Here is a 26,469-nt window from a genome sequence, read left to right as displayed (position 1 = left end):
CTAATTTTTATTTCAGTTTTATTTGTTATCTGTTTGACATTTTTCTTGTTACTGTAACACGTGAATTTCCCCGATGTGGGATGAATAAAGTGAATCTAATCTAATCACGTACATCAAGCCCATCTGGCACTTTAAAGAAAATTCATTTTTCTCAAACAATGTAGTCTCCGAAAATTTGATTTTTGAAATCTGTGACTACTTTTACTTAAAACAAGTTTGAGAATAAATCCGCTGGAGGATGACTTTAAGTGTACGTTCAGACTGCACCCTGAAACAACCCATATCCGATTTTTTTGCCCATGTGCGACCTGTATCCGATTTGTTATTGACAATCTGAACGACACAGATCCGATTTTTTTCACATGCGACCCAGGCCGCTTGGATATGTGGTCCTAAATCCAATGCATATCCGATATTTTCACATGCGACTGCAGTCTGACCGGACAGGTCGCATTTATGCGACCTACACGTCATCAACAAGAGACAAACGTCACTATTCTGCGTTGGCTAATCCCGCCTCTTTGGTGGAAAACAACAACATTTGTACAGTTTTCAGAATTTAAATAGACTTTTATAGAATTGATCAAGCTAATGGTGGATTTGGTAGGGACCTGGATGTTGATCTGTTAGCCTGATTAAATAAAACAGTTTCTATAACTGATTTATAACTTAAACCATCCTGGATTACAAGATTATAAGATTGTTCTGGAAATTTCCAGTAATTTGACACCTTCGGTCTCATTAGTCTGCTGCCCACATTAATCAGATTATTGTGCGAGTTCCGCCGTCGCCACAAAAACCACATCGCCAGGTCTCGCCTCATCTCCATAGCAAACTGCACTGGTGTTTATGCACCTTGAGCCAGCGCTGAGAGAAGTTGCAGAATTCAGCTGGCTATAAACAATCTAAATAAATATTTATAAAAATGTAGAAAAAGTTTATTAATATGACGAAATAAATATGTGCAAATTATTAAGCCTGAATTAAGAGTTTGGTAATACAGCGGCCGTATCCCAAATGACTGCCTACTGAAGCTCGAGTGCACTATATAGAGTTTAAAAATCCATTACTTCCTAGTAACATGTAGTGCACTTATATAGAAATTAGAGAGACATTTAGGAGTCAACCCTCGTTACCAGGCTTCACGTTTTCATTTCAGTTCAGAAACAAAAACACACACGAGACCTCACACTTTAACACTAACCAGGTAATTAAACAAACAAACAAACAAACAAAAAATCATTAAACATGAAGAGTGCGCTTTTTTTTTGTTTACGTATTACATAGATGTGCTTATTACGTGTCAATTTGCGCATGCGGGACACTTTTGGGTCGTTTTCCGTTCATATTGGAGATTGCATACAAGTCTCATATAATTGGTAATGTGAACGGCCTAACAAAAAAATCGGATTTCACAACAAATCGGATATGGGTCGTTTCAGGTTGCAGTCTGAACGTAGTGTAAGAGTCTCCACTAGCTGGCAGTAATTATCAAGAGACCGACCTGTATGTTACCCGGAAGTACTTTCAGAAGGCTGCCCGTTGCGTTTTGTATTTCCGGTATTTTAAAAACGTGCCGAGGAACTTTCAGGTTTGTGGTCATACATTTATACTATTTTTTAAAAGGTTATTTCTGATTTGGCTTAAATACTTCATTCAGTTTTAACATAAAATTGACATGTATCCTGTTAACGAACGACCGATTAGCAATGTCTTGTATGTTAGGTTAGCTGATTAGCCGTTACTTAACACTCTTTAGACTGGCGATAAAAAACGGGCTACGTATCAAATAGCGTTCTTGTGGACATCAAGTGCCCTAACTAGGCTGTCACGGCGCGTTCACGCTATGCGCTGTGTAGTGCACTTGTATTGTATATGTGGAGGCATTTGATATTTGGCCCTATGTTATTTACTGTCGCCGAGCTGAATTCTGGATTTTCTTGAGTAAGCTATGTGGCTAAATTAACCGTAATGTTGGAAGTTTGATTTCTATAAAATAACACTTTATTGACGGCTTTTTAAGTGTAAAATAAGTGTCACTGGCCCACTCGGTACATATTACACTAATGGACGATATTTAAAGTGGTGTTTTTGTTGGTGTTCCTGCAGCGTTGTGCTGGTTTAGCCCCCGGTGTATGAGCTCTAGCTTGTGGTGTTTCCATGCATGTCGCAACTCAGTGTTAACCTGAAGCGCCTCACTTCGGCTTTTCGTCACCAGAATATCATTCTTACAACTGTAGAAATTAAATTGAAAATGTTCCCCGGAAGTTTTTACCAAGTCATAGCACGTTATTCTGGGTCATACTGTACAGCTTGGACTTCAAAACAACCCATACACACACTCCAGTGGTTGGTAAAATATGGACAGGTCATAGACTACAGAAATATTATAAAAAAGGATACAAAATACAGAGTGGCTATGGATTTTAATATGGATGCATCACGGATGCTAATAATTTACGGACATTTCGGTATATTACAGATTGGTTACCGATTTCATACGGATGATGCATCACGGATAAAAAAATTAAGAAGTCTAAAACAGTTAAATGTTTGGACTGCAAAAGTTCATAATTAAAATATCTTATCTGCATTTAATGCATCACATATCCGTGAATAAAAGAGCCATGCTTTGTATATATATATATATATATATATATATATATATATATATATATATTAGGGGTGGCACGGTTCACAAAAGTCGCGGTTCGGTACGTATTGCGGTTTGAGGTCTGCGGTTCGGTACGTATTGCGTTTTTTTTTTTTTTTTTAAATCTTAAGTACTCTGTATTTGGGCATATAGCCTACTATTTACCTTAAGTAAACATAGTTTAGGATACAGCATTTAAGAGAGGTTAAAATTATAGTTACAATGAAATAATCATGCACAAACTGAGTTTGAGTTGACATAAGCACATTTTATGAACAATCTCTGATGAAAAGCCAGGTAGTATTTTGAAACAGCAAGAGGGAAGACATGGATGATTTCAACAGCTTTTTTATTTACTACAGTATTTATACAAAGTGTCAGGAGTGTTTGCTGCCATGTTGTGGCATCTAGAGGAACCAGGTGTCTTTTGTCACATACAGAGTTTTCATAATTGGAAGAAATAAAAATGAGTTCTTAAAGCTTACTTTTGAACAGATGTGTGTGTTAAAACTTCAACTTTTATGTGGCGACCAACCAACCACCTATATACAAAAACCGAATCAAAAACTCTTCTAATCCCTGAGAGAGAGGATGTATTTTTTCACTTGAAATTAAAGTGCAGTGTTTTGAAACGTATGGCTGGATTTCTTATCTAATCTTAAAGTGCCACTGTATTCTTAGAACGATTTATAACAAAATACACACACAGCCAATATAAAATATTGCAATAAAACCAATCACTGCACTGTTTAAAACAAACCTCCCCTCCCCTCGCCGGAAAAAAAAAAAAATCTAGTTCGCCCATTATCCTGTGTCATTCTGAGATGCGCAGATAGACAGTAAAGGGAATTCCGAATTCCCTTTACTGTCTATCTGCGCATCTCAGAATGACACAGGATAATGGGCGAACTAGATTTTTTTTTTTTTTCCCGGCGCCGCGGTACGCTGGAAATCCGGCGCGGCGCCGGAACGCTATCACCCCTGTTCGCGCGAAAGAGAACCACGTGGTTTCATACGGGCATTCAGCTTTTTTTTTTTGGCGAACGTCTTAAATAGGGGTACCGCGGTTTATACGCGTATTGCACCGCAACAGGCGTATCGTACGGTTCGGTTTTTTTCCCATAACCGTGCCAAGCCTAATATATATACACTAAGTAACTTTAAAAACGCACAATGGAATTCAACACGATATCACTTTAGATCCATGCATATATTTGAAATTTATGATATTGTATGTAATGCACACACATCTTGAAACATCGATAAAGGACATTTATTGTCAAACTCAAGAATTAATTCACAATAAAAAAAATTCAAAGTGACAGTTGGTCCATGTTCGGACCGTCATGCTGGAGATTCTGGGTCTGTGTCGTCCAGGGGTCTCAGCAGCAGTGACTGAGGGTGTCAGGAATCTGTCACGGAGGTGAGCTAGCCTGATGTGCTGATCCTGAACTGGCGTCGTGACTCGAGGCTGACCAGGGCGTGGACGATCCCTGGTGCTCCCTGTCTGTCTGTAACGCTGACTCAAACGGGAAATGGTCGAATGATGAACACCGAAGTGCCGGGCGACCTCTGTCTGTGTACTTCCGGCACGCAACATCCCGATGGCCTGTTCACGTTGATTTTGGCTTAGGCGTGGCATCTTCAATAATGACAATTTTCCCATCATTTCCCCCGGGTATTTATAGGCAAGATTGTGTGTGTACAGTGTATGCAAAATTTGTTTGAAAATTAAAGCCTGTCCATGTCATTGACTACCCGAGTCATATTGTACGTTATTGAGTACAACTCCCTTAAATTCTGATTTGAGCACAGATTTGGAACTTATTCGGGCAGAACGAAGTTATTTTTCCATTGTGATATATTTCTTTTCTTCTTGAGATAAACTCAGCACGAATTCAGCAAGTTTTATCAATGTGCGTTTTTAAAGTTACTTGGTGTATATATAATTTTCTGTGAATCCATATTCTGTGACTTCATGATGCAGCAAGGATGTACAAAGATGCCTGGGTCGGTGGAATCGACTTCCTATTAAAATGTGATTTTAAGTTAAATAAACTTCCTCAGACACTTTCTGACTTTCATCAACAGGTCCTCCTTTATTGGAAAATAATATTTAAGCATAATTTTGCCCCTCATAATAGCCCAGTGTGGAATATATAGGTATATATTGGTTAATAGAAAATCTATTTTTATTGAGGAATGGTTTTCCAAAGGTGTGTGGGCTATTGCTCACTTTATGAATGACGGACAGATTTTACAACATGGTCATTTCTGTCAGAAATTTCAGATTCAATGTACAAAAAGAAAATACAACCAAATCGTAAAGGCTATTCCTGTACCAATCCGAACTATGGTGGAACAGGATATGGTGTACTCTGACATCTCTCCTAGACTGAGACAACTTTGGATTGAAGGTGTCGTATTTTGTCATAAAAAGTGCAATAACAAATTTTTAAGACGTTCCTTACAAAATAATTGCTTTCCTAATTCTGTCAAAAGAGATTACATATTAAAAGATTTTGAAACAGTAGAAATTAAAAAGATTAGAACTAAATATCTCTCCTTTCTAATTCCCTTCAAAGCGAAAGAAATGCAGTTCAAAATTTTGAATAGAATTTACCCAACCAAAGAATTTCTTGAGAAGAAATTTAAATTTGAAACTGGTAAATGTGTGTTTTGTGAAACAGAGGAGGAGGATTTGGAACATCTTTTCTTTCTATGTGATTTAATACAAAGATTTTGGATTGATTTTCAGGCTTGGCTACAGTCTAGGGGGATTCAGTTTGCCCCTTTATCCATTAAAGAAATTAAATTTGGAGTGTTTTTAAATAATAACAAAATTGAATATGGTATTAATAATTTACTACTTTTAGGTAAACACTTTATTCACAAATGTCGTTTTTTTAAAACTAAACCTTATGTTACACACTGGAAGAATGACCTCAAGCTTTTTGCCAAATCTTTAAAGTTAGTTGAAAATAAGGATGTTGGTTATTTTATATCCTTTTTGGATGACTTTGATTTACTCGATTAGCATATGTAAAGATAGTTAAGTAGCCCCTTTTTTGTTCATATTTTTTACTTTATTGCTATGGCTACGTTTACATTACGTCGAATCAGCGGATCATCAGATTAACGTTCTTAAAACGATTCGCGTTGACACTAAAACCGTTAGCCGTGCACACAGCAACACCAATACGCGGATACGCTCGGCTCCGCAGGCATCCTGCGCTCCAAATCACTCCGCCCTGAACAGCGAGTGCCCTCTGGAGGGTGCGCACTCCGGCCCTGCGCAGCTCACAGAGCGCGCGAGTGAAGTGAACAAGCCACGATTCGGGACTGAGCCGCTGTGTGTGAGATCCCAGCGCAGATCACTTATTACTTGCAAGTGGAAGGATGGCAAGCCTAAAGACAATCATAACTACACAATGGGCAGTATTTGCATCAGTATTTGCAGTATTTTCATACTTTTATACTCTTTAATGAAAGGTGATACAAGGCGGAAGTCTGCGCCGTTTTTCAGCAGTCGCGTCACATGACCAACGCCAGCGAATCAGGAAGGTGGATGTCACAGTGACGTTGTCCAATGAGACGCCAGCTAGAGCTCAGCACAGCGTATTCGCGTATTCTCAATGTTTACACAGCACCGGAGCTGATACGATCTAGATTGAATACGTGGACGCTGGCGGATTCCCGTTTCCCCGCTTTTTCAGGGGGGTTAATGTAAACGGACAGTGCGTCCGCGAAGAAAACGAGACAGATACGGTCTAGTGTAAACGTAGCCTATGTGTGTGTTTTACTTCTTTGATGTTTTTTGGATCTGTATATATATGGTGCTCTATTTGTTTGTATTTTGAATGTTTTGGGTAATAAAAGGAAAAAAAATGCCTGGGGAAAACAGCACGTGCTCAGACAACGTCACATGTAAACAATTACCTGATTGGTCAGATGTTTTATCGGATCAGGTCCAGGCCTGGAAAAATCTAGTCTGGCTAACGCAACTTCAAAGCTCTGCGAGCATTTGGTCTGGCAAAGATATTGAGCCCAACCGTTTCCCAAAGGCGTGGTTGACCTGCCTCCCTGAAATGCCTCAGTTTGCTACTGGTCGAAGCCAGAAAAGGCTGTGACGAAGCTTAAACCAATCACATCACTCTTTCCTCTGACGTATGTGACGCGACGGAAACTCCTACGGTCAATTTAGAGTCACCAGTTAACCTAACCTGCATGTCTTTGGACTGTGGGGGAAACCGGAGCACCCGGAGGAAACCCACACGGACACGGGGAGAACATGCAAACTCCACACAGAAAGGCCCTCGCCGGCCCCGGGGCTCGAACCCAGGACCTTCTTGCTGTGAGGCGACAGCGCTAACCACTACACCACCGTGCCGCCCCGTCCTGAATCATCCGAGCATAAAATCGGCGTTCCGTCTTGTAAGTTTTACCTCCAAACAATTAGCCTAAACTATGGCTGACAGATTTTATCCTGTTTACGGTGAGCATTCCCACCGCGAAAGAGAAACCAATCGAAAGTGTGAAAGTGATTATTCACATAGTAATGGCATGATAGTCTTTTATGAACGTGTAAGTGGGCGCTCTGACTCTGGTGTGACTAAAGTGACAAGTTTTATGTTTCATCTAATTTAGATAATTTAAAAAATATATTATGTGGGAGTGGGTACACAGGAAAGTGTAAAGTATAAAGTTTCTGTGAATGTTTATCATGCTTGTATGATAAACTCGCGAAGATATTTATATAAATCCATGACCTACTCATTCTAAACCTGCCGCACTGATGAAGCTCTTGACCCCAGAGGGTTAAACTTGGTGGAGTCCATCCCTCTCCAAGTTTGATCAACGGGCAATTTCAAGTAGCCAGTTGACCGAACCTGCATGTCTTTGGACTGTGGGGGAAACCGGAGCACCCGGAATAAACCCACGCAGACACGGGGAGAACATGCAAACTCCACACAGAAAGGCACCCGTCGGCCGCTGGGCTCAAACCCAGGGCCTTCTTGCCGTGAGGTGACAGCGCTAACCACTACACCAATTGAAGCTCTAATCTCTTTAAATCTACAATGATCAATCATAGACACATTTGATCAACTTTATTCACATTGAAACATGGGGTTAAACCACATGGGTGAATTCTCTGGGGGCTAAACCACCAGATACCTTCCTGAACACCAACCAAGGTCTGGGCTGCGAACAATTGCTTGGTGTTCTTGACCATTGAAAAACAAAAAAAAGTTCCAAGCATGGCTGAAGAGCTGAAATATGATTTTGTGTTTGTCGTAATGTAAAATTCTCGGCCTCGCATTCACCTCTCACTGTCTCGGATGTCTCCTTTCCATTTTCTCAAATGCCTCCTGCAGCTGTTCGAAAGAAAACAAGTTTAATTTGACGTAGGCTTCATTTGATCACAAGCCCTCTGTTTTAAGTTGTTGGAGACCGAACCTTCTTGAGAGTGTGTAAGCCAGAGAAAAAAAGAGCAGGTACAGGTAAAAGATGAATCAGCGACTGAGAACAGTGTTTGCGACTGATGCAGAACGCTTTTCCATGCATCACTGGTTTCTTGCTCTTTTTCTTGCAGCTGGTCGTGATTTGGAGCTGATGGGGGACGAAAAAGACACCTGGAAGGTTAAAACACTCGATGAAATTTTGCAAGAGAAAAAACGCCGACGAGAGCTTGAGGAGAAGACAGAACCTAAGCGCTTGAAAAATGTAGGCTATGTTTTGAGCTGCTTTATTGGAAAATGGCGAAAAATGTATCTTAAGAGGTATTCTTTCATCTTTTTACTCATGTTGAACAACTGCCTTGCCGTGCAAGTGTTTGATTGATTGATCATTGGCTCACACACGGGTCACTGCAAAGACTGAATAAGCCAGTAGCTCACATCCATTACCTCGCTGATACGGCATTAAATCTCAGTTACCTCATTTATATCAAGTCACCGATATCCCAGGTCTCAGTTTTGTCTCGGTTTTCATTTATCTGAAGTCTGGGTTATGTTTCAAGGCGCCATTACCTCCCTGTCTGTTATCTCGGATCATTTTTCTTCGTTATCTGAAGTTTCGGTTGCCTCGCATCTCATTTAGATATGCTATCTCTCGTGCCAGTTGTCTAGGTTGTATTCTATCCACATTCACTGGATATGAGCAATCGCACTCTGTGATTGGCTACTCTACTACTACGATATCAGCTCATATATCGTGAGTAGAGAAAAACAAAATGGCCGAGCGTGTTGCTGAACCAACCGAGGATGAAATAAAAACTCTACTCGAAAACAAACCCCCCAGAATTCTCAAGTATTTAAAAGAAACAGAAATGGCTAAAAGAATATAACTTTTCTTTTTTCCTCCCAATATCGCCTGTTCCACACTCCAGCCCAGTCAGTGGCAGTAATGCACCTTTATAAGTTGGTTTGCCAAAAAACCCTGAAGAAGAAAGCATACAAAAAAAGCAACAAAATATGGAATAAAAGTATGTGACCGTAAGACTGTTTTTTTTTTTTTTTTTTTTTTTTTTTTTTACATTCTAAGCGGAAATGATTTTGTCGGAAGTTTTGTTTAAAGGTTTTTATTTCTTGAATTTGCAACAAATGATCCGTTTCTCAAACTCCAGTGAACGTGGATAGAATAAAACAGTTATTCCACTCAATCTCGTCGTACATGGCTCATGTATGACTCGATTTTGTGGATTAAATGTTAAATCGCAATTGTCTTGGTTGTCTTGAGTCAGCTGAGTTATCTTGAGTCTCCGTTATCTTATGCCTCGGTCACAACCGGCCGTACGTGCTCCTACGGCCGGTCTACGTGCAAAAAACGCACGGAGGGCACGCTTGAAACGCACGGAGGGCGCGCGTGACGTGCTGATTTTCGAGCCGTAGACCGGCCGCAGAGGTTCTTTGTCATGTCAAACAAACTCTATGGGCGCTTACGTTTTTTCAGGTTGCAAGACAAACTTACGGCCAACGTGCGTCTTTCTCCACGAACAAAAAAAACGCAGCGATTTGGGAAACGCCAAAAATCGCACGGCCAAAAAATTGTACGTCCGGTTTTGACCTAGGCTTTAGTTATCTCTTGCAGCTCATCCTATAGGCAGCAGAGGGCTCTAAAAATTGCACACTCTTTCCTCTTTGGACAGACGGATGATCGGGAATCCAAACGTGACACTCCAGAGGAAGGAGAATTACGGGACCACAGGATGGAAATAACAATACGCAACTCTCCATATATAAGGGAGGACTCAACAGAAGACAGGTGCTCCACAGGTTCCCAGTTACTACTAGGAAATTATGCAATATAACACTGTCATCACATCTATATTATAATTATAATAATATACACTCACTGGCCACTTTAATAGGAGCTTGTTCTTGATTCTTACGATCCCTGTTCTTGGCTGGTCAGAGTGGAACCCAGTGTGGTCTTCTGCTGTTGCAAGCTGAGATGCTTTTCTGCTCGCCACGGTTGTAAAGAGTCGCTATGAGTTGCTCTAACCTTCCTGGCAGCTCAAACCAATCTGGCCATTTTCCTCTGACCTCTCTTATCAGTGAGACGTTTCCACCCACAGAGCTGTCGCTCATGCAGTGTTTTTTGTTTCTCGCACCATTCCGTGTAAACTCGAGACTGTTGTGTGCGAAAACTCCAGGAGATCAGCAGTTTCTGAAACACTCCAACCAACACCCACAGTGAAAGTCACGCTTTGACATCACAATTTTTCCCATTCTGATTTTTGAAGCGAACATTAACTGAAGCTCTTGATATGTACCTGCACGATCTGATGCGTTGCGCTGCCGTCAAGCGATCGGCTGATTAGAGAACCGCATAACGCAGCAGGGGTGTGGGTGTTCCTAATAAAGTGGCCAGTGAGTATCTCCACGTGTGAAGTCGTTTCACTCGGAGACTCGTTTTAACATCTCCGGGAACGTAAACGGAACCTGACTCATACCGGCAGAAACTACACTGTAACCGCTGTTCCCAATTTGATACAGAGGAGAAGAAGACGACTCACTCGCGATAAAACCTCCTCAGCAGATGTCCAGAAAAGACAAGTCGTACCACAGGAAAGAAGAGAAGCGGAAGGATAAGAGGAGACGCAGGAGCCACTCTGCAGAAGGAGGTAACCACCGTTGCTGTTTATTTATTTTTTTTACACGACGTAGTAGTTCTCGGACCATTTCCTTTCGTTAAGCAAAGTGTTGTTTTCAAGCCGGAAAGCACATCCGCGCAAAGGACAAAGAGAAGGAACGGGAGAACGAAAGGCGGAAACGACAGTGGCAGGACGACAGTAAAGTTCGCAGGGACTACGAACGACAGAAGCGACGGGATCAGGCCAGGGCCCACTCGCGCAGGGAGAGGTGATTCCACACACAGACACACACAATGTTCTCCTTCTTGTCTGTCGGTTTAGAACAGAGAGCAACAAGTTGGATGCGGTGACCTGAAAGCGAACGATGGAGTAAAAATGTCGGAAAGAAGGTACAACGCTAATGTCGTTTATCATCACTTGAACTTATTGAGCAGTGTTAGGGTGAAACAAAAATCCTAAACAACTGGTTAAATCTATTACCAATACATTATTTGATCTGACCAGATGTCTGATCGTCCATCATTCGTGGTTTTTTTTTTTTAGTATTTTTAATCTGCAGATGGAAAATGACAAGTTTGAATTTCATTGCTTGTTGCAACGTGTTTGAATAAGCGCTTGAGTGAGCGATAACAGCACAAATTGTTGACGCTATCTTTATGCAAGTTTGTTTATATAAACATTTTGAGTTTGTACTGGTTTACCTCCGTCCGTCCGACCGAAACACCCTTTTTCTCAGCAACTACAAATCATAGCCACTTGGTACCAACTTCAGCTTGGGGTTCTATACAGTATATACACTTTTCAGGTCTGTTGCACATCAACTTCCTGTTTACCGACTGAATGTATTTACGAAACAACATATAGCGTGGATTTACAACCTTTTCCTAACACTTTTCTCAGCAACTACAAATCACAGCCGCTTGATATTTGATACCAAACTTCAGCTTGAGGTTCTATTGCTGGGTTTCAGTCATGTGACTTTTCTTACCGGTTTTACCAGAAGCGAAATAGCTGGTGGGCTAAACGGCTGCTGTAGCGCAAACAGCTAGCGATAACTTATCAGAGTACACTCATAATCTAGAAGCCACTGCTAGCTTTAGATATATTCAGAAGATTGCTACGTGCAATGGAATCGACCCCTACCAGGGCTCGAAATTCATATATTTTTTCACCAGCCAGCCGGACTAGTTACCTTCCAAAGTAACTCGCCAAACAGAAAATCAACTCGCCAAAATTTGTTCATGTATGAATTTTACTTCTGTCAAAAATAACACGAGAGGAGTTACCATTGTTCATGACTAATGTGCATTTATTTCAAGACCCAAGTATTTTGATACTGTTTTTTTTTTCCCACACTTTACAAACTGCCATTTGCTGCTCCACGTCCTCCTCGCGATATTCAAAAAAATGCCAGATGACTGACCCCTTACTAGTTCTTTTAGGAACCAATTCTTCCGCTTCCATTTTTAATTTGTCGCTGAAATTGACAGAGCTTACACGGTAGCCTGTGCAACACCAGCGATTGCACGAACTGAGTCAGCGCTGTAAACCGGAACTAGGAAATCTTCCCGCAAGCAGTGTTGCCAGATACTGCTGACGTTTTCCAGTCCAAAATGTGTTCAAAACCCGCCAAAATGCACTTAAAACCGCCCAATCTGGCAACACTGCCCAGAAGTTCCTTTCAGCACCGAGATGTAGCCCGGGATTGGTTGGCGAGTGCATGACGTTATTGTTTTTTTATCCTTAGGCAGCCTCTCACGTTACTGCCTGAGGGACAGGGAGAAAACCACCGGAAAAGGTTTTAAACAAACGCAACAAACACAAAATAAACGCAAGTCGGCAGATGACCATAAAATACCCGATAGTTACGATATAATAATTTTATGTATCTCACACAGAATTTTTGGAGATATATCGAGTATATTCGATATATTGCACAGCCCTAGTCTGAATCTTCGCTTCATATATATTTTTTTATTTTCAACTAGCCAGCCAGGCTGCCTAGTGACAGGAATTACCCACCAAATGACAAATTAAGTCGCCTCGGGCGACCGGACCACCGCGAATTTCAAGCCCTGCCTACAGTCTGGGAAAGAAGGATTTGTCATACGATCTCGAAAACGACCCTTCAGTCGAGTTCCCCGACATCTCGAACTATCTGGTGTTGCAGACGTCCTTCTGCACCGCAAAACAGATGAAAGCGTGGAAGAGTACGGAGGCTTACAACTTTTGGTATGTGGCTGGGTAAAGGACCTTGGTGTCAAGTCGCTGTCAAATATCCATATTGTTTTTGCCCGTGTAAGTATATTTTTAAGCTTTTTGTTCGCATCTTTAGGCCAAACAAAAAAAATTGTTTCCGATTACATGCCTTGAAAAATTAGGGTAGGTCGGTAGGGATTTTTTTTTTTTTTGGGAAGAAATGTTTCCATGGCTATCACCCCCCCCCCCCCCCCCCCAATATTCACAGTAAAATACCCACCCACCCACCCAGCACTCTGTTTGAATGCGTGTTTGCAGGTATTCTGTTTTCAGAAATAAACACGAAAGAACACTTTTTTTTCAAAGATTTATTTCAAACCATACACAAACTTCTCACACTGGACATGTGTGTTGAACTGTAAAGATCAGCTGTTCAACGTCTGCTTCCCATATGGCCTGCAGCAAATGTCCTTTTAATAATAATACATTTTAATACATTTTATTTAAGGCGCCTTTCAGGGCACTCAAGGTCACCTCACAATACACATAAACGATAATAAAAAGAGCAAAAAAGACAATATAAAAGCAGTAAAATCAGAAATCAGCAGTAGTGGATGACAAGTTATAGTGAGTAGGCAAGTTTGAAAAGGTGGGTTTTTAAACGGGTTTTGAAGATGGATAATGAGTTAATGTTCCTGACGTCAGGGGGGAGGGAGTTCCAGAGGCGAGGGGCAGAGTGGCTGAAGGCTCTGGACCCCATGGTGGACAGACAGGCAGAGGGCACAGTGAGGCTGATGGAGGAGGCTGACCTGAGTGTCTGGGAGGCAGTGTTGATGTGGAGAAGGTTGGAGAGGTGTGGATGGCCTTGAAAGTGTGGAGCAGGATTTTAAAGTCTGTGCGAAATTTGACAGGAAGCCAGTGGAGTTGTTGAACAGGAGTGATATGATTGATGGATGGAGTTCTGGAGACAATACGAGCGGCTGAGTTCTGGACCAGTTGGAGCTTATGGATGGACTTGTGGGGGAGACCGAAGAGGAGGGGGTTACAGTAGTCTAGGTGGGATGTAACTAAAGTGTGGGTCAAGAGGGCAGCGCTATTGGAAGTAAGAGACGGACGGAGGCTGTTAATATTGAGAAAATGGAAGTAGGCCGACCGGGTAACATTATTAATGTGGGTTTGGAATGACAGAGCTGTCAAGGACGACACCCAGGCTCTTAACCTGAGGGGAGGGGGAAACAGAGGAGTTGTCAATGGGGATGGTGAATCTGGGAGTGTTAGTGAGAATGGATTTAGAACCAACAAGGAGGACCTCAGTTTTATCACTGTTGAGTTTGAGAAAGTTGGAGGAGAGCCAGGATTTGATTTCCTGTAAACAGACACAGAGGGAGGGGGGCGGGAAGGTGGAGGTGGGTTTAGAGGAGAGGTAGGTTTAGAGACCTTCGCCGGGCCGTCCTCCAGCGGGTGGGGCGCACCCCCGAACAACAGTGGCAGCGCTTCCCCGCTCTGCATCTGGAGGAAGTCGGCCGGCCGTTCGCGTTTGGCCAGCAGCTCCGGGACGCCTGCTGGCAGTGGTTGAGGGCCAACAAACGCGACGCCGAGGGAATCATCGATCAGGTGGTGCTGGAGCAGTTCATCGCCCACCAATCAGAGGGAACCGCGGAGTGGGTCCAGTGCCACCGCCCGGCGTCGCTGGATCAGGCCATCGAGTTGGCGGAGGACCATTTGGCAGCTGTTCCGACGGCAGGACAGCAGACATCCTCTTCTTTCCTCTCCTCTCTCTCTCTCTCTCCCCCTCTCTCCTCCTGTGTCTCGTCCTTGCCCCGTTCCCCCACCGCGGGGGCCGGCCCCATCCCAGCTGGCCCGTCGCACCCGCGGTGCCCTCCCGGTTTTCCCTTCTGTGTCGGGGCCCCCCCCCCCCCCCCCCCCCCCCCGGAGGTGAGTGAGCCCCAGAGCGCCGGTGCAGAGAGGAAGCCCAGGCCGGTTTGCTGGCGCTGCGGGGAGCCGGGCCACCTCCAACAGCAGTGCTCGGCAATGGAAGTGGGCTGGGTGGTTCGGATCCCCGACGCGCCAGGAGCCGCCCTCGATCGGGCCGGAGCGTATCGCATACCGGTGAGTATCCAAGGGGATACATATCAGGCATTGGTGGACTCTGGCTGTAATCAGACCTCAATTCACCAAAGCCTGGTGCAAGACGAAGCATTGGGGGGAGCACAGGGGGTGAAGATGTTGTGTGTGCACGGCGATGTTCACAGCGACCCTTTAGTGTCGGTCCACATTTTTTTCTGAGGGGAAAAATTTAGAGTAAAGGCGGCGGTTAATCCTCGCCTCACCCACTCAATAATTTTGGGGACTGATTGGCCGGGATTTAGGGAGTTAATGAGTCATTTAGTGAAGAGTGGGTCCTGCCGTAGTTCAGCAGGGGGAAGTCCCGGTGTCGCATTGGCGGGAGCAGCTGTCACAGAGCCATCTACGTCATCTCCGCGTCAGAGTGAGGAGCCGCAGGCTCCTCCTCCCTCTCTCGGGGAATCCCTTGCGGATTTCCCGTTAGAACAATCGCGAGACGAGACTCTGTGACATGCGTTTGACCAAGTGAGAGTAATCGATGGTCAAACGTTCCAGCCAAACGCCACCCCGTCCTTCCCCTATTTTTCTATTATGAAGGATAGATTATACCGAGTGATGCAGGACACTCAGACTAAAGAGCAAGTCACACAGCTTTTGATTCCAAAGAGCTGCCGGGAATTGGTATTCCAGGCAGCTCACTTTAATCCCATGGCTGGACACTTAGGGCAGGATAAGACACTAGCCCGACTAATGGCCCGGTTCTATTGGCCAGGGATTCGCGGCGATGTCCGTAGGTGGTGTACGGCGTGCCGCGAATGCCAGTTAGTAAATCCAGCGGCCATTCCAAAAGCGCCTTTGCACCCTCTCCCATTAATCGAGACCCCGTTCGAAAGAACTGGGATGGATCTCGGCAGGCCATTAGATCGGTCAACACGAGGGTACTGCTTTATTTTAGTTCTGGTGGACTATGCAACGCAATACCCGGAAGCAGTGCCTCTTCGCAATATCTCAGCACACAGTATTGCGGAAGCGCTCTTCCGCATCATCTCCCGAGTTGGAATCCCAAAAGAGATTCTGACTGACCAAGGCACCTCGTTTATGTCACATACACTGAACGAACTGTATGGGTTATTAGGTATTAAGCCGATCCGCACCAGCGTGTATCACCCACAAACGGATGGTTTAGTTGAACGGTTCAATCACACCCTCAAGAATATAATTAAAAAATTCGTAAGTGAGGACGCATGTAATTGGGATAAATGGCTCGAACCCTTGTTATTTGCAGTGTGAGAGGTCCCCCAAGCCTCCACGGGGTTCTCCCCGTTCGAATTATTATATGGGCCTAAGCCGCGTGGCATTCTAGATGTGCTGTGAGAAAATTGGAAGGAGGGACCTTCACCAAGTAAAAACGAAATTGAGTACGTTATTGACCTGCGTGCAAAACTCCACACACACACACACACACACACACACACACACACACACACACACACACACACACACACACCTAACCCAGGAGAATTTGCAGCAGGCCCAAGAACGGCAAACCCGCCTGTACGACAGGGGTACGCGCCTTCGGGAGTTCGCACCGGGAGATAAAGTACTCGTGCTGTTGCCCACATCGAGCTCCAAATTGATCGCCAAGTGGCAAGGACCCTTTGAGGTCACACGGCGAGTCGGGGACGTCGACTACGAGGTGAGGCGGACGGACAGGGGTGGGGCGCTACAGATTTACCACCTCAATCTGCTCAAACTCTGGAACGAGGAGGTCCCCGTGGCGTTTGTGTCGGTGGTTCCGGAGAAGGCGGAGCTGGGGCCGGAGGTTCAAAAGGGAGCATTGGCATCATGTACCTCTCCGGTCCCCTGTGGAGACCACCTCTCCCCGACCCAACTCGCGGAGGTTGCCCAGTTGCAGACCGAGTTTTTGGACGTGTTCTCGCCCCTGCCCGACCGCACCGACCTCATAGAGCACCACATTGAGATGCCCCCGGGGGTGGTAGTGCGTAGCCGCCCTTACAGGCTACCCGAACATAACAAAAAAGTGGTTCGGGAAGAACTCGAGGCCATGCTCGAAATGGGCATCGTCGAGGAGTCCCACAGTGACTGGAGCAGCCCGGTGGTCTTGGTACCCAAGGCCGACGGGTCGGTCCGGTTCCGTGTAGACTATAGAAAAGTCAACGCGGTGTCTAAATTCGATGTGTACCCAATGCCTCGTATTGATGAGTTGCTCGATCGACTAGGCACGGCTCGCTTTTACTCGACACTGGATTTGACAAAGGGTTATTGGCAGATCCCTTTGACTCCATTATCCCGAGAAAACACGGCCTTTTCCACACCGTTCGGCTTACACCAGTTTGTCACACTTCCTTTTGGGCTGTTTGGGGCGCCTGCTACGTTCCAGCGGCTGATGGATAGGGTCCTCCGCCCCCGTGCCACCTATGCAGCCGCATACCTCGACGACATCATTTATTTATAGTAATGACTGGCTGCGGCACCTACAACACCTGAGGCCCGTCCTTAGGTCGCTGAGGTGAGCGGATCTCACAGCCAACCTGAAGAAGTGTGCGATTGGGAGGGTGGAAGTACAATATCTGGGCTTCCACTTGGGCAACGGGCAGGTGCGTCCCCAAATTAACAAGACAACAGCAATTGCGGCCTGCCCGAGGCCCAAGACCAAAAAGGGGGTGAGGCAGTTCCTGGGGCTGGCTGGCTCTATCGTAGGTTTATACCTAATTATTCGGATGTCACCAGCCCGCTGACTGATCTCACTAAAAAGGGGGCACCAGATCCGGAGCAATGCCAGCGGGCTTTCTCTGAGGTGAAGGCTGCACTGTGCGGGGGGCCACTGTTACACACCCCTGACTTTTCTCTCCCTTTTATGTTACAGACGGATGCGTCGGACAGAGGACTGGGGGCCGTTTTGTCCCAGGAGGTGGAGGGGGAGGACCGTCCAGTGCTGTACATCAGCAGGAAGCTGTCGGTACACAAGGGGCACTACAGCACCATCGAAAAGGAGTGCCTCGCGATCAAGTGGGTGGTCCTCGCTCTCCGCTACTACCTGCTGGGACGCCCTTTCACCCTCTGTTCGTACCACGCGCCCCTCCAGTGGATCAACCGCATGAAGGATGCCAACGCGCGGCTCACCTGTTGGTATCTGTCACTCCAACCCTTTAACTTCAAGGTGATCTACAGGCCGGGGGCGCAGATGGTTGTGGCGGACTTTCTCTCCCGTCAAGGGGGGGGGGAGTCGGCTGCAGGCCGGACAGCTGCCCGGCCTGAGTCAGGCGGTGGGGGTATGTGGCAGCGGGGGCGTGGTCAAGCGCCAGTCTGTGACTGGAGGGCGGAGTCAGGGAAGGTAAGTGGCAGAATCACTACACCTGATGTCAATTAACCTGTGTTTGTGTGTCTTCCCAGTGACCGTGCCCTATATAAAGAGAGAGAGAGCAGAGGAAGAGAGCTCTCTCCTGAACCCGACGACTTGTGTGTGCATGCGCGCGCGCATGGAAGAGAGTGAGTTTTGCATCTGAAAAGAGCAAAATAAACGAATTATTGAACTTTATTCTGGCCTGCCGTCTTTCTGTGCTCCTCCCCCTCCTACGAACTGCTACACACGGGTTGATCGATTCGAACAACCTAGAACAACATAAGCGTACGGCATTTTTCATGCGAGCAATGTACCGTTTCCCAAGGGCGTAGGTTTGGTATTAACATTGGCGGGGACTAGGGATGGGTATCACGAGAATTTTTGTATCACGATACTTGATCAGCGTATCGTGATACATATGATATTTTAGTGTAAGAGTGTCATTTCTTTTCTTTAAGCAAAACAATTATGTAAGGAAATAAATGTGATTATGACACATGTGATTTATTAACTGTTTAACTAGTTACATGTATTAGTAGTTTGCTAAATAGCCTGTGTGTAAAAGAAATGACAATGTAGTCAATCTACACAAATTTGAATAATAACAAATGTTAGACAAACACGATAATGCTTTAGCATAGAGGAGGAAAAAAATCGTAACGCATCTGGCAGCTTTTTGTAAAGAATGGAAAAACACGAGTAAAAGGCCGTCACTTCCAGCCTGATATAAGATTGTCTGTCTAACCTATTGACGGTCAGATTAATTCAAGAAAATAAATCAGAATCAGATAAAATAAGTCATTTATGCATGTATGTGTTACTCTGATTAGCAGATTCCTTACCAGTTCAGCATGTTGTAAGCTGCTTTTAACTTCTTCATAAACTTGGGAATGACGACCTCTGAGAGAGTTTTTCTAGATGGCACTTGATACCGGGGTTCACGTTCAGCCAGCATTTCCCTGAACTCCTTGGATTCCACTATGCTGTATGGCCTCGTGTCTTTCACGATGAATCTTGCTATTTTAGAAGTGTGATTCGTTGCGCTTTTTCAGATGCACTGTGGTATTTCTTGGTACTAGAAAATGCATTATTTATAGTTTGTTGTTTTGGTGCAGAATGTGAAATATGTAGCGTGCTCGTCTGTTGCACGGTCTGTTGTAATTCCATGGGGGTTTTTGCTATTAACAGCGCTGCACAACGAAACAGCCGAAACACTCGGATGATGGCGTCTCAAATGTGGTGTTGGATCAGTTGTTCCCCCACTACACTTAACTATAGCTTTACAAATGTTGCACCCAGCAACGTTTTCTTCGCTCCTGCTTTCCCCCTTCCAAATAATTAAGCTGAAGTGCTGCCAAACAGCAGCCTTTCCCTTAGGATTTTTCACAACTTGTCATCGCTGGCATTTTGAAAGCGTGACCAAGCAACTATTTTTCGCATTCCAGCAAGGGATTCTGGACTCTTCTATTTATTTATCGTCTCAAAAACAATAAATCTCATCTCATTATCTGTAGCCGCTTTATCCTGTTCTACAGGGTCGCAGGCAAGCTGGAGCCTATCCCAGCTGACTACAGGCGAAAGGCAGGGTACACCCTGGACAAGTCGCCAGGTCATCACAGGGCTGAGACACAGACAACCATGCACACCTACGGTCAATTTGGAGTCACCAGTTAACCTAACCTGCATGTCTTTGGACTGTGGGGGAAACCGGAGCACCCGGAGGAAACCCACACGGGGAGAACATGCAAACTCCACACAGAAAGGCCCTCGTTGGCCACGGGGCTCGAACCCGGACCTTCTTGCTGTGAGGTGACCGCGCTAACCACTACACCACCGTGCCGCCCAAAACAAGAAATACGCTAGTGAATTATTATTCCAGATTTGTACATTGAAATAAAAAAATGAAAGCAGTTGATCAAATGTTTTCAACATTTCCATGATTAGACGAACTATTTACGGAAACTTTTTTTTTAAAGAACTTTTTTGGGCTTTTTTCACCTTTTATTGGATAGGACAGTGTAGAGACAGGACAGGAAATGAGCGGGAGAGAGAGACGGGGAGGGATCGGGAAATGACCTCGGGTCGGAATCAAACCCGGGTCCCCGGATTTATGGTATGGCGCCTTAGCCACCTGAGCCACGACGCCCCCATATTTACGGAAACTTACAAAGATTTCCCGACTGAATCGAAATGTCAGAATCGTACTGCGATACGTATCTTTTTCAAGCTGCACCGCGATATTTCGGTATACAGAGAATACCGTGCACCACTAGTAGGGACATAAACCCAATGCCGACCCCCAGTGGCGCCAACTTCAGGTCATCATTAGAGGATCATGATGTTTTGCTCCGTTGTGTTCCACCAAGAGTATCCATCATCTCTTCAAAGTCCAGACTTTTAAAATTTGAAGTTCAGAACTGTCGTTAATAATAATAATATGCAGTTCATTTGATTAATTGCAAATCTTGCATGTGATGATTAACTCATTCTACCAATTTGCAAATGTGTTTTACAAGCGAATAACGCATTGACTGTCAGGAGGGTGTATGTTCCTTTCCCTCATAAATGGAAGTAAAACACATCCGGAGCCTTCAACACTGCGTTCCATGAGGCTGGCAGGGGGAGTCGGCTCTCTTCTGTGGGATCTTTAACTAGTTTTAGAATGCTAGTTTAAGCTCATACGTGATTGATCGAACGGTAAAACAGGACGAGGGCTCGAGAACTTTTTTGACACGTTGAAAGGTTACAATTTCACTTGGCAACAGAATGTATCTGAATTCTGATTGGTGGTTGTTGTATTATTGCCCTTTTGTTGTCTTCTTGAGCCCAGAGTGGAGAGAGGAGGTCGTGACAGGGTTCTGCTGAAGCGCAGATAGTGTTCTGGTCGAGGAAAATTGTGTAAAATGTATTTCTTCAATTCAGAACACGCTTAATGACTTCTGTAATGTTAAAGGGGAACAGAGGGCAATATATAGAGTAAATATAACAATAAAACACACATTGACGAACCTTATTCAAGACTTACAAAAGTTTTTTGTTCTAAGGTTGGAAAGTTATAGTGTTTTGAAAGTAGCTCGAGCAAACTATTTCCGCAGTTTGAACAGCCCGCCATGATATTAATTTTATCCAATCAGAATGCACGTTCATTTTCTCTGCGTAACACTCATGACGTATGTATGTGCCCAGTTGTGTTGGCTCATTGAGGTTGGGAATAGCACGTGTGAAATACCTGTTTCTGCCTCTTGCGACGATTTCGCAAGTCCACGGGTGGCACCTATCTCATTGCAGCAAATAAATTCTGCTGGACTCGTGAGCAACTCCACGTTACATTTTCCGCACGAGCACCACGCCGTGTCACCTGCACGCAGACGCTCTGCCCCACGCTCGCCATGCCCATGGTCAGCATCAGTGTCATCCGAGCTTTCTTCTCTTATTTCATCACTGGAGTCGAGAGTACCTCTCCTAGGTTCAAACTGGTACCCTTCTAAGCCATAGCCTGCTTGCAGTGTGTCTTGCGGGATCTCTTCGTATGATTCGACAGAGCTGTCGCTTTCACTTGATGCGCCCGACGCCATGATTACACGCTTATCTCCTCTATTTCGGAGAGTTCCGCTAGTGCAGTGGGTAGCGCTGACGTCACGGTCTTTTAAAAATGGCGACTCTTGTGTGGTTTAGCGTATAAAGTATTATATTTACAATTACCAAGATATTTCGTTGTTTTCTAGTACATAAATTTGATAGAATACTTAAGAATGCGTTACTTTGTCACATCACCAACCGTATATATTATATTTTGTACCCCTTTAAATGAAACGAATGTCAGACAAGGAGACTGGATAATAAAGACGTATGAACTTAGGTATAGTGCATTATACTTTCCTTTCCATTATCCCTATACTTTTATACTACATTCTTCATTCAAGCCTATATCTAAACTACTGCTACATTCACAATATTCGCACTTTCAACCCAAGCCTATCCAGTCCAGCCCTTGCTCTGACATAAAAGAGCCAAACACATGGCGACGCCTCTCATTCGCACCAATGAACTGCTGGCATATTTGTTTAATATCAGTATTGTCCAACCTGTCCTGGTGGACATGGCACACAGCAGCATGGTTCAGCCTCATCTGAATACGACCTGTTGTTAACGGATTCATTTAACAAGATAATCTAACGTTACATTCCTCAAGGACAGTTTGCTAGCTAGCAGCTGGTCACTGCACCGCAACCGCACTTGCTAATTGACACGGCTTGCTGTTTTTGTGATCGCGCCCCCAGAGTGCGGTGTCAAATGTAAAAAAAAACAGCATCGTGAAACAGCCGGGAAAGGGTTTATCCCTTGTAATTGTCAATATAACTAATGGGGTATTGGGTATAAATAATCTTCCCATAGGTTAAAATCACTATATGGGTGTGCTTTTACTACCTTAAACATGAATAGGCAGTCAGAACAACAGTTGACCTACTTTCCGGACTTAGGATTTTTCAGAAAATATGCAAAAATAGTACCATATACAAATGCTTAGTTTATATTGAAGGAGTTGGATAATCCAAGTTTTTATTGGCTTAAAAATTTGATAAAAGGTGTCTGTTGATAGGGTTAAAGGCTCATTCCAGTCATCATGTGCCCACATGGCCAACTAATGGCCTGAAGTAGGACGTACCAAACGGTAATTTTGTCCCGAAGCCATATTTGGGGCCCTCCTGTACCCCCACCAAACCTCTGAGTGCCCTGAAACTCTCTAAGTACACAGTAGAGTTCCTAAATATGATGATAAATCAGTTTAAACTTTATCAACACAAAAACTTTCCAAGATATGGACCCCTGAAATGTAAAAAAAAATAATTGTTTCATTAAAAAAAATCCACTTTTAAGGGGTTAATATCTCTAAAGTTAGTAAACCTGTGCTATTTTTAGGTGCAGGATCAGATAGACAGGGCCAGAATACATAGATATAGCAATTTACAGGTCTATATCCCCCTTAGAACAAAAGATATGGGCCTCCAAAAATGCTTGCAAATTAAGTGTACAATTCCCGGACCCCAAAAGTGGGCGTGGCACCCAAACTTTGAAGGGCCAAAATTCAAAAACCGTTCCAGCTAAGAAGCTAAAATTTTGGATTCTTTATTTTGACAACATAAGGCACTAATAAAATAAATATCAGGCAAATTGAAGAGGTGTCACTGGGGAGGGTGTGTGAATTGACGAGGCTTGCTGTTTTCGCGATCACGCCCCCAGAGCGAATATTCATGAGCGAATTTTGCGTGGTGTTTCGCCCAGTGGAAACCTACAGTAACCATTTGCGTACCGCGCACGGAGCGTGATCTTTTTTTCCCTCCCTTCAATCAGAAAATCAGCTGGAGTTTGATATTGGTAGGGACACGTCAATACCGTCCATACCCAATTCTACGCTTATGCCTTCTCCGTACAAACGCTTTGTCAACTGAGCTTTGGTTGACCACCAGCTAAAGTTTTGAATAACTAATGAGGCGGATGTGACATCACGTGAAACCCAGCAATACCGTGTATACCGTTTTCAGATCTGTCGCACATCGACTTCCTGTTTACCAACTGAACGTGTTTCCGAAACATATAGGGTGGATTTTGACACTCTTTCAAAATGACAGTTTATCAGGATCCTATTTGAAATCCCTGGAGAGAACACTGCTCTTTACTTCCTTGTTTCAGGGTGAATTATTTGTTGAAGTCACCATTCATAATAAGTGTCCTATTCCTTCGATTGCTTGCATTCTGATATAAGCGAGAGCGGGGGGGGGGGGGGGATACGTAAGTGAGCGGTAGCTCATCGTTGATCTTGTTTTGTTTTTTTAAATATCGCTTTGTGAGCAGCCTGTTGTCCTTCTCACTTCTGCTCATTTTTTTCATGCATGCTGAATTTATTAGTTTAAATGCTCCAAACGTGGCAGGTGCTGTAGAGTTATTCGTGATAAATAACATATTTCAGTTTTTTCCCAATTATACAGGGACATGAAATTAATCATCCGTCTGACTGGGGAAACCCCCCCCCCCCGATAGTTTAAAGGATTGCATTGTTAGTTTGAAGCTTTTTATTGTGGCGTAAACCCATTTTTCCATCAAGAAAACTTCATTACAAATTCCCATTTGAGTGCTGATGGTATATTTTTTGGCAGAATGTATTTTCCTTCGTCCTGTAAATAAATGTCCCAAAGAAGCAGGGTCGAGCCAACATGGATCAACAAAATGTGTGGCCATCCAAAAATCCAGTCTTCCAAATTTGGTTCAGAAGTAATTTCTGGTGGATGGTTGCCTAGAGGATGTCGACAACATGGCAAAGAACTCTGTCTGATATAAGAAGCAACCGCCACTTTTATGTAGACTCGTTTATCCATTTTTACATCTTATAAATTAATGGCAGCCATGTTTTTTTTTTTTTTGATTAAGAGGAAGACTTAAAGCTAGACTGCCTTTCAGATTTTTTAAGTGTAGGTCATGAAAAGAATTTTTTTCCCCGACACCCAGTTATTTTTGTTTAATGGACTGAAAGCTACTGGATTCGAATCACAGACTTCAAATTTGATCTTTTTTTTTTTTTTAATAGAACAATGAATGAATTTAGGGACACGTGGCCCTAAATTCTCTGCTATTTTTTTTTCCTGCTTCACCATGACTCAATTCAAGATACTACGCGATGCATCACGTGGAGGGCTTTCCCCGTTCGTGCAAGGCATTGTGGGATACAAATTTGAAACCGGAGAGGAAAATAGCCGACGCGAGTGTGCAAATGAAACGTGAAAGACCGACTCCAGTAACAGGAAGCGAGAAGAAAAGACGTTATATTGTGAAGGAAAGGAAACGCAGGACCAAACTAATAAATATTGACAGTCAGCGAGCACCTCGGTGTGATCAGCTGTTCGTTTAGCGACAGAGTGATGGAACTGTCAGTGCACGCTCAAAGGTAAACCTGCGCATGCACAGCACACGGACTTCCTCTGTCTGGTTGACTGCACAAAGCGGGCGATTTCATGCACATTATTAGCTCGGGAATCCCTTTAAGTTAAATAACTTCCCAGCCACAGAATGGCCTGGATTTTTATTTATTTAATAGATATTACAAAAATAAACATCACAATGATGAAATTTCAGAGGGAACTAAATTTCACTGATTTAATGAAATCGAAAGGCAGTCTCGCTTTAATGTTTAGGTTCTGTCCATTTTTCTTAATCAATTTTTTTTTGTGTGTGTGATAATTTTAATGGATGAGGTTACAGGGCTCAACATTAACTTTTAAACCCACTTGCCTTGGGGGGCAAGTGGGGGTAAATTTCCACTTGCCCCCTATTTTGCGAGTCTTTTTTTTAATTTTTTTTTTTTTTGCTTTGTTTTTTAGGAAAACCATAGAATAGTTGTGAATTGCAACATAAAATGAAGATCACACATTGAGTTGAAGATTGGTTCTTGATTAAGTTTATTATGAAGTTTGGTTATTGGTTACTTTTTACTTGTAATGGACAATAACAGTTTTATCCAAAATAGTTTTTCCTGCCTTAGTTGATTTATTTCCATTTCACATGCATGCAACTGTTGTAAAGTTCAGGCTGTAGGTTCGTTACTCGATAATGTAGAAATCATAAAATAGAAATCTATAACAAAGCCTGCATGAAGAAAACGATGGGGTGCCAAAACTTTTGAACAGTACTGTGTTTGAGAATATTTATATATCTTTTTTTTTTTTTTAAATAAACCTAGAGGTGGATGATAAAAAAAAAAAAAACACAAATATTTTGCACAGGACTGTGTTCCTCTGATAACAGAAACAAAGCTCCAGCTCTCTGCTCTTAATCTGTTCTGTTGTTTCAGGATTTATCGCGCATGTCGCTCCTTGTTGAGTTTTTATGCCAGAGTTGTTTGAAACCAATCTGGGTTTTCTGTGTCGAATAAGGAAGCGGCTTCACCTTTAAGAAAATCAAACACTTTCAGGAAGGCGCTGACTCGAATGCGAGCAGAAAAAAATAAGACGAGATTCTTAAGCAAACTCTTCCATCCTCACTTCCGACTTTGTTTTTGTAAAATACATTTTAAATACCCTCGTGAATTTCTCTGGAGTTTTC

The 26,469-nt window shown here is 43.7% G+C and overlaps 1 protein-coding gene across 6 annotated transcripts in view; it reads left to right on the top strand.

Moving 5' to 3' along the window:
* Nucleotides 1-1,537: 1,537 nt before the first annotated feature.
* The window catches only part of cdk11b (cyclin dependent kinase 11B), an 86,455-nt gene continuing 61,523 nt past the window's right edge, over nt 1,538-26,469 (top strand). For 2 of the 6 annotated variants that reach the window (XM_060931609.1, XM_060931607.1), the window contains exons 1-6: nt 1,926-1,944; nt 8,247-8,377; nt 9,801-9,916; nt 10,651-10,778; nt 10,869-11,016; nt 18,426-18,521. In XM_060931609.1, coding sequence (XP_060787592.1) covers nt 8,267-8,377; nt 9,801-9,916; nt 10,651-10,778; nt 10,869-11,016; nt 18,426-18,521 — 599 coding nt within the window. In that variant the 5' untranslated portion in view covers nt 1,926-1,944; nt 8,247-8,266. Of the gene's footprint in view, nt 1,592-1,925; nt 1,945-8,246; nt 8,434-9,800; nt 9,917-10,650; nt 10,779-10,868; nt 11,017-18,425; nt 18,522-26,469 lie in introns of those variants that run through there. The other 4 variants (XM_060931608.1, XM_060931610.1, XM_060931611.1 and 1 more) reach the window with 4 other exon arrangements.

The sequence above is a fragment of the Neoarius graeffei genome, chromosome 10 (assembly GCF_027579695.1).
Source record: "Neoarius graeffei isolate fNeoGra1 chromosome 10, fNeoGra1.pri, whole genome shotgun sequence".
Taxonomy (NCBI): Eukaryota; Metazoa; Chordata; class Actinopteri; order Siluriformes; family Ariidae; genus Neoarius; species Neoarius graeffei.
Note: the sequence above shows the minus strand (reverse complement) of the source record. Positions and strands in the feature narration are given on the sequence as shown.